At 38.2% G+C, this 12,093-nt stretch overlaps 3 protein-coding genes across 4 annotated transcripts; 1 reads left to right on the plus strand and 2 right to left on the minus strand.

Moving 5' to 3' along the window:
• Window positions 1-710: 710 nt before the first annotated feature.
• Window positions 711-1,811, minus strand: LOC120014543. Its single transcript, XM_038866521.1, has one exon. The coding sequence runs from the start codon at window positions 1,567-1,569 to the stop codon at window positions 874-876; it is 696 nt and encodes a 231-aa protein (XP_038722449.1). The 5' UTR covers window positions 1,570-1,811; the 3' UTR covers window positions 711-873.
• A 1,817-nt stretch (window positions 1,812-3,628) lies between these two features.
• LOC120014557 (pentatricopeptide repeat-containing protein At4g14820) lies at window positions 3,629-6,874 on the plus strand. 2 transcript variants are annotated; one of them, XM_038866539.1, is made up of 3 exons: window positions 3,629-4,220; window positions 4,573-6,162; window positions 6,392-6,874. In XM_038866539.1, the coding sequence occupies exons 1-3, from the start codon at window positions 3,634-3,636 to the stop codon at window positions 6,420-6,422; spliced, it is 2,208 nt and encodes a 735-aa protein (XP_038722467.1). In that variant the 5' UTR covers window positions 3,629-3,633; the 3' UTR covers window positions 6,423-6,874. The 2 variants fall into 2 exon arrangements, with proteins under 2 accessions (XP_038722467.1, XP_038722468.1); XM_038866540.1 differs by lacking the exon at window positions 6,392-6,874 and having other exon boundaries at window positions 4,573-6,296.
• Window positions 6,875-7,859: 985 nt separating this feature from the next.
• LOC120015637 lies at window positions 7,860-8,775 on the minus strand. Its single transcript, XM_038868144.1, has one exon. The coding sequence runs from the start codon at window positions 8,397-8,399 to the stop codon at window positions 8,067-8,069; it is 333 nt and encodes a 110-aa protein (XP_038724072.1). The 5' UTR covers window positions 8,400-8,775; the 3' UTR covers window positions 7,860-8,066.
• Between the last annotated feature and the right edge of the window lie 3,318 nt (window positions 8,776-12,093).

The following is a 12,093-nucleotide window of genomic DNA, read 5'->3' on the forward strand; positions in this document are numbered from 1 at the left end:
GGGAGAAGTGGAGAAAGAGAAAAAGGAGCTCTTACAGAAAGAACAAAAAAAATGTTGGGCTAAGAACAAAAGTGACTAAAAGGCCTCAAAAGATGGCATAATATATCACTTATTAGTGAAAACATGATGTGATATGTGGCACATTTAAATCACTAAAATGAAAGAATTAGGTCCTGGAATGGATTACACAAAGAACAGAAGAAAAATGACCCCAAAAGTATTTATTCTTAACCAGGAAAGTGATTCTCCGTGCATAAATAATGCCTTCGGATCAGGGTCAAGGCTGAACAAAAGAAAAATACTACATGCCAGTATGTGCTGAGAAATGTTACAGAGAAAAGAAAAGAATAATACTATGCCTAGTCCATCGAAACAACATTAATTCACCATCCAAAAACTACATTCAGTACTCCATGGCTAATACTCAAGAAGAACCACAATATTCAAGTATTTCTTCAAAAAAAATACAAGACAACCGAAAGAATGCATCATATAAGTTATTTAAAGCCACTATCCTAACAACCTTCTATTGATGTTACTCCAGAGAAGATAGCCAATTAATCACAATAAAACCTACACCCCAAATGCAGGGTTAAGGCTGAGTATATCCGTGGGAAGAACTCACCACCAATGCGAGAGTCCAGTGCATCTAAGTGGTGTGACTTGCAATCTGACAAGACCTACACAAAAATTTCCTCCAACTGCTATAGTGATCATTTAAAATAAATCCTTGATTTCTTAGATTCCATGAAAACAAGCATACAAAAGGGGTTAATCCCTGTTACCAGTAACATTCAACAACTGACTTGCAAATTAAAAATCCATAATAACATTCATTCAAGGGGGGGGAAAGCAGCTATGCTATCATCATCATCACTGTACAAGCACAAGCCTACTATTTCCCATACCTCCTCTGTAAGCTCCATCACCCCCATCTCCCCAAACCTCCTCTGCCTCCTCCCCATCCCCATCTTCCTCCCCTTTTGGCACAGTCACTATCAGCTCTCCATCTGCCCACTCCGCGCTAGCCAGCTCTGGCCGTGTAGTATTCGGCAGCCTGAACCGCCACATATCCAATTCAAGATCATCAACCAATGAGAATTCAACATACCCATTAGGCCTCACCACAACTTTAGTGACCCCTGGATGAATTTCAATAGCCTGAGCCCTCACATCCCTGCCGATGTCCTCCGTCTCCGCCACAAATCGGAAGCAGTCGTCACTCTCCTCAATCGACACATCCGCGTCCGACCGGAAGGGCAGCTCTAAGATCCGGCTAAAGATGTGGGGCAACCGCCGGAGGTTCTTGTTGGACCCAACCGAGGATGGGTTTGCCGTTATATTGTTTTGGTATCGGATTGCGATGTTGTTTTGCTTCTTGGGTAAAGGATGAACCTTCATGGCTTGAGTTGGGTATTTGCAGACAAAGCCGCAGAGGGATATAAATACGAAGATCAATGACAAAAAGAGAAGTGGAAGAACAGATGCCCTGATGAGAAAAGATGGGCAATTTCTTATTGGAATCAAAATCCTGATGAGATTGTGAAGAGAAAAAGGTGAAATGATCATAAAGGAATGGACTTTGTTTCTTTGTTGGGAGAAAAGACCTATGATGCCCTATGAAATCAAGAGAACAAAATTAAAAATGGTTATGTGCACACATGTGGGTTTGGAGATTGATTTGTCTATAATAAGAAAGTTTTTATTTTCTTCCTAATGGAATTTGGAAAAGAAAATCTTGAGCTAAATATGAGAGAAAAGAAAGTAATTTGTTAATGGAATCCTGTCTCACTAATGAAGGGGGGTGGAATAATAAAGGGAAGTGAAGATTGAAGAAGAGATAAAGAGGAAGGCCACTCGTAATTGCCCCTCTGGTTCCAGGAATATTACCAGGGATGCCATTTCTTTTTCTTTGTATTTAGTATTGTGTAAATACTGAAATATAATTTGTGGATCAGTGGATGTGTTTTGTACTATTCGTACGCGTGCGTGTGGGTTCTGGCAATGACGACAATCAATGATCCATTTTTCTAGGGTCTCCACAAAAGCGATCCAGATAACTGAACTGACTGATAATCGAAGTCATCCATCGAAATAATTGATCATAACGATCGATCGATCAATTAAATTCATGTCACCGGCGGACTACTAGTAATCTAGGACCTAAAAAGCGTAACAGGATGCTTGCATTGAAGCTTCCATTGACAAAACCAAGCCATAAGGCAAAGACATGCTGTAGTTCATTGGAGAATGAAAGAAACCAGAAGCAACTCAGAATCTCGAGCCCCTTGTCATCCCACTTCAAACTGCTGTAACTGTTATTCAATCTAATAAGACATTAAGTCGAAATCCCAGGGGTTGTCCTCTTCTTCTCATTTTTGGAGGGAGGGAATGAAGTTGCCAAGAAACTTCCTGGAAATGTAATGTATATCCTATGTTTGGATTATGTTTTTGTCCCAACTACCATACAACCTTAGGTAACAAAAGGTCGGGGACGCACACGAACACACACAATATATATATATATGTATGTATGTACAGTCATTATAGATACTTTTACCATCGACAAAAGCAAATAATGCTCACAGAAACAAACTTCCATATCCAGTCAACAGTTAATCCGTCACAACTCACATGGATTTGCTCAAACAAAAGAATACCTGACGCTCAGCTTTCATCGGCACCGTTATCAAGGCCTTGATCAAACTAAGAAACTAGACAGTTTTTAGAAGCTCCCCGAAGTTCAAAAATCCCATGAAATGTAATAATTTCTTGCAGTATTAATCGCTCAACTAGATGAAAAAAAGAGATTAGTGTATCCTGTATCCTGGGTCAGTTCACTGCTTTGTCTGAGGGAGTAAATCAATTATATGGGATTAATTTGTGCCTCAGAAATTAAATTTTCAAAGGGCAATGTCTCTGTTCCCTCTTTTCCATCAACTTGTTATTCACTTCAAGTTCAAGGTATCCTCTTTTGCTTCAAGGGATGCCAATCTCTCTTTCAGAAAAATAAAAAAACTGCCTAGAAGATAATGAGGCAGCACTAACTACCAACATGGAAATTTTCGAAGCCAATTTTCTTGATCTAAAGACCTCAAAAATAAATCAAAATTTTCACTCTCAAATTAAACGTTAACAGCAAGTGACGCCCATGGTTTTCAGTCACCAACCACCATCAAGCAAAGTTTGCTCGTAAATGACAATATTATAGATGGCAAATTATACATTGTTTCTCCAGATTAGACCCAAAAACAAACAAACCAAAAAACGATGGGACTGCGAGGACAAAGTCACAGAAAAACTACCTGTTTAGACCTACGAACTCGCTCAAGCTCCATCGAAGCATGGGCCATTGTTGTTATTACTCATCGCAGCTCAAAACCGAAAAGGAGTCCGTGTGAAGACTGAAGACGACGAAGACACCTCCTTGAAAATTAAAAAATTTCGGCTGGGCTGAGTACTGGGCCTTCGCCCATTAATAATCCATTTTCGGCCTTTACCGATTTGTTACTTGGGCCTAGTTCTTTTCGTTACTTGGGTTGGGGGCATTCGAAGAAGCCCAAAGGCCCAAACACCTTCCATAACTGCAATTCCCTCCATAACTCCGCTCCAAACCTCCAATCCAAGACTGAAATGTCGGCTCTAGCCCAACTCTCAGTAGCTCTTCCTCCTCATCCCCCGCCACTTGCCACCACCACGCATACGGCACTCCTCACCGCCCTCTCCTCCGCCACCTCCCTCTCCCACCTCAAGCAAGTCCACGCCCAAATCCTCCGCTTCAACCTCTCTCATTCCCACTCCCTCCTTATTAACCTCCTCCTCACCTCCTGTTCTCTTTCCAGCCTCGACTATGCCCTCTCCGTCTTCTCTCATTTCCCCACTCCCCCGTCTCCTCTCTCTAACAAATTCTTGCGCGCTCTGTCTCGTAGCGCCAAACCTCAATATACCCTTTGTGCTTATGAGGAAATAAGAGGAGAAGGGTTGGGGGTGGACAGGTTTAGCTTCCCGCCGCTGCTGAAGGCAGCAGGGAAGGTGTCGGGGCTAAATGAGGGGAAGGAGATACATGGGTTGGCAGCGAAAATGGGTTTTGAGTTGGACCCGTTTGTGCAGACGGGTTTGGTCGGGATGTATGCTGCTTGTGGAAGGATAATGGACGCGCGGTTGGTGTTCGATAAAATGTCTCAGCGGGATGTTGTGACGTGGAGTATTATGATGGATGGGTATGGAAAAAAAAATATATTCTCTGCTTTGCTGGTTACACAGTTCTTCTTGTGTGAACTTTCCTCCGTAGTTTTGTATTTACCAACACTAAAAACCAATCGTATGGAAGCTTTTCTAATGAGGCTGCTTCGATGATTGGAAAGAAACATGCTGATGTTTATTGTGTGTATTCCATCTTTTATCTTTCTAATGTTTGTTTCATTTCACCTTCTTGAAACTCATACTTAAGTCGGCATTCAATAATAGTGGTCATCGACCTGAAGCACTAAATTTAATTATACTGATCATTGTTGATTTGGGTGATTTTGATTGTTAATTCAGTCTTTTTCCATTTATGATATCTATGAGCAGGTACTGTCAAAGTGGCCTTTTCAATAACGTCTTCCAGCTTTTTGAAGAGATGAAAAGCTCTAATGTCGAGCCTGATGGCATCATACTCTCCATCATTATTTCTGCTTGTGGCCGTGCTGGAAATTTAAGCTATGGGAAGGAGATACATGAATATCTCAAGGAAAAACATGTCTTCCTTGACCCTTATTTACAGAGTGCTCTTGTGACTATGTATGCAAACTGTGGTCGCATGGATACTGCTCAGGAATTGTATGATAGGATGTCACCAAAAAATTTAATTGTCTCAACTGCTATGCTTTCTGGGTATTCAAAAATGGGGCAGATCAAAATGGCTCGCTTGATTTTTAACCATATGGTTGACAAGGACATGGTCTGTTGGAGTGCAATGATATCTGGTTATGCTGAGAGTGATCAGCCTCAAGAAGCTCTTAATTTGTTCAAGGAAATGCAAGTTTTGGGGATAAAACCAGATCAAATAACCATGTTGAGTGTTGTATCAGCTTGTGCTCATCTTGGCGCGCTAGATCAAGCCAAACAGATTCATATATATGTGGATAAGAATGGGTTCGGAAAAGCTGTTGCCGTCAACAATGCGCTTGTTGATATGTATGCCAAATGTGGGAGTTTGGAAAGAGCAAGAGAAGTTTTCAACAACATGCCAAGAAGAAATGTGATATCGTGGACAAGTATGATAAATGCATTTTCCATGCATGGGGATGCACATAATGCTCTAGGACTTTTCCATGAAATGAAAAATGAAAATGTTGAACCTAACGGGGTTACATTTGTCGGCCTGCTTTATGCTTGTAGCCATGCAGGATTGGTTGAAGTGGGTAGGAAAATCTTTTCATCGATGATTAATGAATACAACATCACTCCTAAACATGAGCATTACGGCTGCATGGTAGACCTCTTTGGTCGAGCTAATCTCTTGAGAGAAGCCCTTGAGCTTGTGGAGTCGATGCCTATGGCACCTAATGTCGTCATCTGGGGATCTTTAATGGCTGCCTGTCGAGTCCATGGTGAGATTGAATTGGGAGAATTTGCAGCCAAGCGGCTTCTTGAACTAGAACCTGACCATGATGGAGCCCTTGTTCTTTTATCAAATATTTATGCTAAAGATAGAAGGTGGCAGGATGTTGGGGAGGTGAGGAAATTAATGAAAGAAAGAGGTATATCTAAGGAGAGGGGTTGTAGTAGGATAGAATTGAATAATGACATACACGAGTTCTTGGTGGCAGATAGGAATCATGAACAAGCGGATCAAATTTACGATAAGTTGGACGAGGTGGTTGGTAAGTTGAAGCTGGTTGGTTATGCTCCTAATACACGAAACATTTTACTTGATTTAGAAGAGGAAGAAAAGAAGGAAGTAGTTTTATGGCATAGTGAGAAGTTGGCACTCAGTTATGGGCTGATAAGTGGGGAAAAGGGGTCGAGCATCCGCATAGTGAAAAACCTGAGGGTATGTGAAGACTGCCATACCTTCCTGAAGCTGGTTTCAAAGGTATATGAGAGTGAAATTATTGTGAGGGATAGAACTAGGTTCCACCATTACAAAGATGGAGCATGTTCTTGTAAGGACTTCTGGTGAGTGCATATTTCTTACCACTTTAAAAATTATAGAAAATGTTTCTCATCGTCATCCTTTGTAAAGTACTTGTCTATAAATTGAGATGTCCCACTGTTTCAAAGTGCAACAATGAGAATTCTGTATGATTATATTTATCTTGATATCTTGCACTTGCCTGTGTTGTTTTATACTCCAGAAGACTATTGAATACACCATATGAAAGCATGTCCTCTTTTTACACATCAGGGAATCAATTGTGCAAACATTGATTGGTTGATTCGAATCACGAACATCATATTCAATGCTTTTCAAATCTGTTGATTCGACTCGCAAATATCAGATTCAGGGCTTCTCAAACCTGTTGATTCCACTCGCAAAAAACAAATATGGGTCCATGCATTATTGAACTGTTAAGATTGAAGAATAAGTTCCCAAGTGTGAAGTGGATCATTTTCATCAAAGTCAAAAACTTTTCACAAAGATTTGACAAGACAACAACAGATGCTGTGCAAAGATTGGGACTTGACATATTTCTCTCCTACCCATAAAATCCAAGATCGATCTTTGATTAGTCCCACAGAATTAAAACAACTGGAGATGTTCTATTTCTATACTTTGCATTAGTGGAGGAAGAGCATCTAATGTACAACAACTACTCTCTTTCTTTTTCTGTCCCTCTTTTTTTAGTATTTCATGAGTCTTGTACTCTTGATGTTGGTTGAGGAACCCAATTCCTTATCTGTGCCTGACCATAAGGAATTGGTGATTCATCTAAATATGCATTATTAAGGCATATGTACCCTTTAATTAACTAATCACATCGATGGACCATAATTAGCAAAGCACTAGTACTAATTTGGTCTTACCTCCACTTGGGGAAAGTCTAAATACCTGGGATTAAGAACCAATGTCGACGGTTTATGAAAAACAAATTCATGCAGGCTCGTGAATCAGAGCGGACAATATCCTTGACGTTGTTGGGCTTTACAAATCATAGAAGAGTCTCTACCAATTTCAGCTCATTAATTGCTTTGTTTTCTGGTGTCATTAACTAAAGAGAAGTCTTGATCCAATGAATTAAAGTTTAGTTATGCAACAGAGGAAATTTGGTGGACCAGAAAATCAGATGTAGGCTGATCTGGCTGTCCACAGATTCAATGCCCTTGTAATCTGGTTTCTGTGACTTTTTAGTGGACCTGACTTTGAGTATTCTACAAATTACAATAAAGTAGCACTAACATGTTCAATCCATTTCCACCAAGTAAGTGTGAATTATCAAAGAAAACATTAAATATACACTATAAAACTTAAATAATTCGAGATTTCTCGCATTAGGTTCTTCTGGGTTGACCCTAGACTTTAAATATACAAAGGGTTTTTTTTTTTTCCTTTTTTCCATAATGTTCTTGGTAGACTTTACTAGTACAGGCAGGCAAAAGTAGGAAAAAAATAATTTCTGCATCAGAAACCCAGATTCAGCCTTTCTTTGTTTCAATTTGATTACTTTAAACAGTTCAATTAGCTGGGGAACTAACCCATAAAAACTGATATATGTAAAGAAGAAGATGGTTCATAAAGAAAATAAAAAACAAGCACAGAGTCCATCAAAAGAAGCCTGGTTCTAATAGAAATGTCTCTGTTTTGCAAAAAAAAAAAGCTACTTTTTGGTTGTTGCACATATGGTTAAGAATTTTTTCCTGGAAAATTTGTCTCATTTGGCAAGAAAAGGAAGAGAAAAAGCATTAGCCATATCAAGTGGTGAAAGACAAATAAACAAAAAAAAAAAACTAGGAATAAGAAGCCTCTACTGAAGTAACATCGATCCTCTCTGTACAAGGCAAGTTTTTGACAATCTTATTATTCCATCCACAAAAGCCCACTCTGTTTTCTTTTTATTTTTCTCTTCCATTGATGATGAGGATCAGTACAACTTAGTGCTTGCTGATCTGTTATATTTCTTAGAAGAAGAAGCAGCCAAATCACCTGATCTCCTCCTGAGCATCTGCCTCATACCATCAGCAACTCTCACTGCAGGATTTGATTTGAATTTCCCACAAAATGACATATGAGCATTCACTGCTTCTTCCATCCCAAATGTCTTATTATTCCCTCTACTGACTTCATCCCTCACAGCCTCTGAACATAACCCACAAAGCCATTTCCCATCAAATTTGTCCTTCACTTGGCTAATATACTCTTGGGTACAATCCTCTTTCAACCCACAACACTCACATTTAACAGACTCAATCTCCATTTCTTCCCCCTCAAATCACACAAAGAGTCTTTCTTGATGGTGTGGCCTTAAAAGACCATAAAAATATGGATGCTTTTGCTTTTGTGGGTTGTGTTTATGATGGCTATGATGGTATAGAAAGTGGGTATCTCTCTTTCTCCTTTTTGATCTCTTGCTCTTTGATTTATATGATTTGGGTCTTGGAAAAAATTGGGGTTTCCCAAGTGTGGGTTTAGAGTTGAGAGTTGTGAGAGAGCTTTTTATGGTTGGTTTCAGAGATAGAGAAGAAAAAGAGATAATTAAGACAAGGCGGGGAAAGCAGGCATGATTTCCTCCATGTTCTAAGGTACATGGGGCAGTGGAAAATGAGACAAAGCTGGTCGGAGAGAGGGGCCTCAACAAAGGCCCCCCTATCTATGCATTTAAAGCTTAACAAAGGGTCCTTTATTTTTAGTGTAGTTTAATTTTTTTGATTGACGGTTACTTTCGGTTGGCATCGTTGAACAGAATTAGCTTTCCCTTAAATATATATATCTATACAGTCTTTCCCAAGTAAGACGACTTTATTGGGTGAGAAAGATGAGTAATTCAGATTAAATTCATGTGAATGGTATCTTATAGAGATTTCGAGTTCGAGTCTCCTTTTACCTCTAGATCTTGACAAAATGACTGAGACTAAAGTTTATTTAGAGTTTAGGAATTTAGGGTTAGTTTTTCTTCTTTGGGGTTTAAGATTTAGGAAGTTTTAGAGTTTAGATTTTAAGGTTTATGATTGTTTAATTAACTTTAATCTCAAATATTTTTAGGTTTAGAAACTTTAAAGTATAAATACTTAAATAAACTCCAATAAAGACTTTCTTATTGGACATGTTAATTTTAAGTAATAGGCTTAATAGGTCTCAAGACTGAAGTGGCTAGAGCTTGAGGGGTATGGGCTTGATTTGTGTGTTTATCTGTTGTTATTCTGATTTTAAGGATATTTGTTTAGTACTTATTAAACCACTTTGGTGATAACCTAATTGATAAATTTTTCTGGGGTCAAACCGTATGGACTCAAGAGGTCTTGAGTTCGATTATGACTGGGAGTAATACAATTATGACCACGTCATGGGCTTTAGTCCAACTTACACTATCGTCAGGTGGAAAACTTAAACTTTTGTGCGTATGGCCTTGAGAGGCCGAGTTTATGACTATATCAGATGTTCAAAAAATAAACTTATATAATGTTATTTTAGATTATCCAAAAACAAAGTGTTTATAATACGTATTGACTTTAATATAGTGATGAATCAAATAATATACAAATTAAAAAATAGGGTCGACATCACTACGTGCCAATCTACCATTTGTAGTATATTCACCAACTGCCCTTGTGGTTGTTCAACAGCCAATGAATCATCATCCGATGGTTGTGAATTGTTGATATATATATTATATATATAGGTTAATTTTCATACTGTTGAGCCAATTACCATATATAGTTAGGAAATTAAGTATAGTTTACATACACCATAGTGTTTCTTAATCCACTAAATCCACTATTCAGCTAATTTACAAGACGTAAGTGCAATGCAATACAATACAAACATTGACCTAGAAACATAAATATTAATCTAAAAGGGGAAGGGAAAAAAAGGAAAAAGTTGAAGAAAAAGTGAGTGAATTTGGTATGATGATGAGTTTAATTAGTTGCTAGGGATGGACGGTTGAATGAGACACAAAACTGAGGTTGACAAACATGACCTTGCAATTGCATGCATTTGGCAGTATTTGTACTAATGCTAACCACTTTTTGGCATTGATTTGATCACCTTGTAACGTTTTCAATGGAGAAGGTAACTATGTATGTTTATATATGTTCATATAAGGCCAAGCACATGTGGATCACTACTTGTCGCAACCGGGGTCACGACGCAGTCCGACGTTTGAGAGGATGAAAAATGTTTAGAGTCGCCACCAATTGATTTAAGGTGCAATTGGACACCGTAAAAACCTGCGAACCAGAGAAAAGGGTACGGGGATCGATTGAGTGTGAGGAAGGTGTTAGGCACCCCACAACTCCTGTTTGAAAACAGTTACCCTAATTAATTTCATGGCTATCTTATGGATACTTGCTCTTTGCAAGATATAATTGTTAAAGTTTGAATTATTACTTTCAACACACTTATCAATTTATGATAATGTTTGAAAAAATAGCTTGGAATATTACTATCAATTTATGATAGTTTTTATTTGGAGACACACTACCAACTTTTGGTAGGTTTAATTTTGAACACCAACTTATGGTGTTAATGATAAAATACCCTACCAACTTTTGGTAGGTTGAATTTTGAACACCAACTTATGGTGTAAATGATAAAATTCCCTACCAACTTTTGGTAGAGCTAATTTTGAACACCAACTTATGGTGTAAATGATAAAATGCCCTACCAACTTTTGATAGGTTTAATTTTAAATACCAACTTATGATGTAAATGATAAAATACCCTACCAACTTTTGGTAGGTTTAATTTTGAACACCAACTTATGGTGTAAATGATAAAATGCCCTACCAACTTTTGATAGGTTTAATTTTAAATACCAACTTATGATTTCCTTAATTGAAATGACAACATATCAAAGAATCAAGATTTGCACAAAACAGATTTTCAAACCACACACTGCGTACAGATTTTTCAACTCTGATTTCACCTATCAAATGAGGTCGAAATGCAACGAAATTTTATATACAATGTCACAACACCTCAATAAACACTATATCAAAATTTCAGAGCAAAATTCAAAGTTTAAAGCAGTCTGCTAATCTCGGACAGATTAGGGTCTTGAAAATCCTGCAGTTTGAAGTCCTTGATTGTAGAGGCTCGCATTGGAGAAGATTGTTGTAGCAAAAAATATAACAGGAAAGCTTGATGATTGATGAACTTGATAGCAAGAAGTTTCTCCCCTTTTCTTTCTCTCTTTTTCTTTTTCTTCCCCCCTAGCTCTCTATTTTTGCTCTCTTCCCTTAGCTCTCTCCCCTAGCTCTCTATCTTGCTCTCCTCTTTTAGTTCTCTCCCTTAGCTCTCTATTTATAGGAAATTAGGAGCTACCCATCCATTGAATGACCAACCATGGCAACCTAAGTGGAGTCACCACCATTGAATAACCAATTTGCACTAAGTAAGTGGATTCACCACCATTGAATGTAAATGGAGTCACCACCATTGAATTTGCACTAAAATGATGGATTCACCACCATTGAATGTAAATGGAGTCACCACCATTGAATTTAAGTGGAGTTGCACATCAATTTGCACTAAAATGATGGTGATGCATGGAATGATGTCAAGAGAGATATACATATATGTGTATATATGTATAGGTGGAAATAGTAATGGGTTTGACAAATCATGTGGTGGGCTTTCAAATGATAATCAAGACATTGGTCAAGATGGTAGTGGACACAAGCAAATTAGCTCTTCATGAAATGGGCCAACAAATGTTGAACATAGGTTGGTATGAATTGGGCTAAGATATGAGTATTTGTGGGCTTAAGAATCCAAGAAAGAGAATATTTATGGGCTTATAGGTACAACAAATGTGTTTTTTTTGCATTTTTGTGTTTTTTCTCATTTTTGTATTTTTTTGTATTTTAGCCGGACGAAAATCGGGTACTACAGCTGCCCCCCTTTGTATGTCTTTTATGACATAAAAGGCAAACAAAGGTATAGTCAAC

The sequence above is a fragment of the Tripterygium wilfordii genome, chromosome 14 (assembly GCF_013401445.1).
Source record: "Tripterygium wilfordii isolate XIE 37 chromosome 14, ASM1340144v1, whole genome shotgun sequence".
NCBI lineage: Eukaryota > Viridiplantae > Streptophyta > Magnoliopsida > Celastrales > Celastraceae > Tripterygium > Tripterygium wilfordii.

Excerpts from the sequence above, each read along its gene's own strand:
- LOC120015637 (XM_038868144.1), bottom strand. The coding sequence starts at position 8,399 with ATGGAGATTGAGTCTGTTAAATGTGAGTGTTGTGGGTTGAAAGAGGAT.
- LOC120014543 (XM_038866521.1), bottom strand. The coding sequence starts at position 1,569 with ATGATCATTTCACCTTTTTCTCTTCACAATCTCATCAGGATTTTGATT.
- LOC120014557 (XM_038866539.1), top strand. The coding sequence starts at position 3,634 with ATGTCGGCTCTAGCCCAACTCTCAGTAGCTCTTCCTCCTCATCCCCCG. Across the intron at positions 4,221-4,572 it reads TGGAGTATTATGATGGATGG|GTACTGTCAAAGTGGCCTTT; the intron begins GTATGGAAAAAA and ends ATCTATGAGCAG. Across the intron at positions 6,163-6,391 it reads TGTTCTTGTAAGGACTTCTG|GGAATCAATTGTGCAAACAT; the intron begins GTGAGTGCATAT and ends TTTACACATCAG.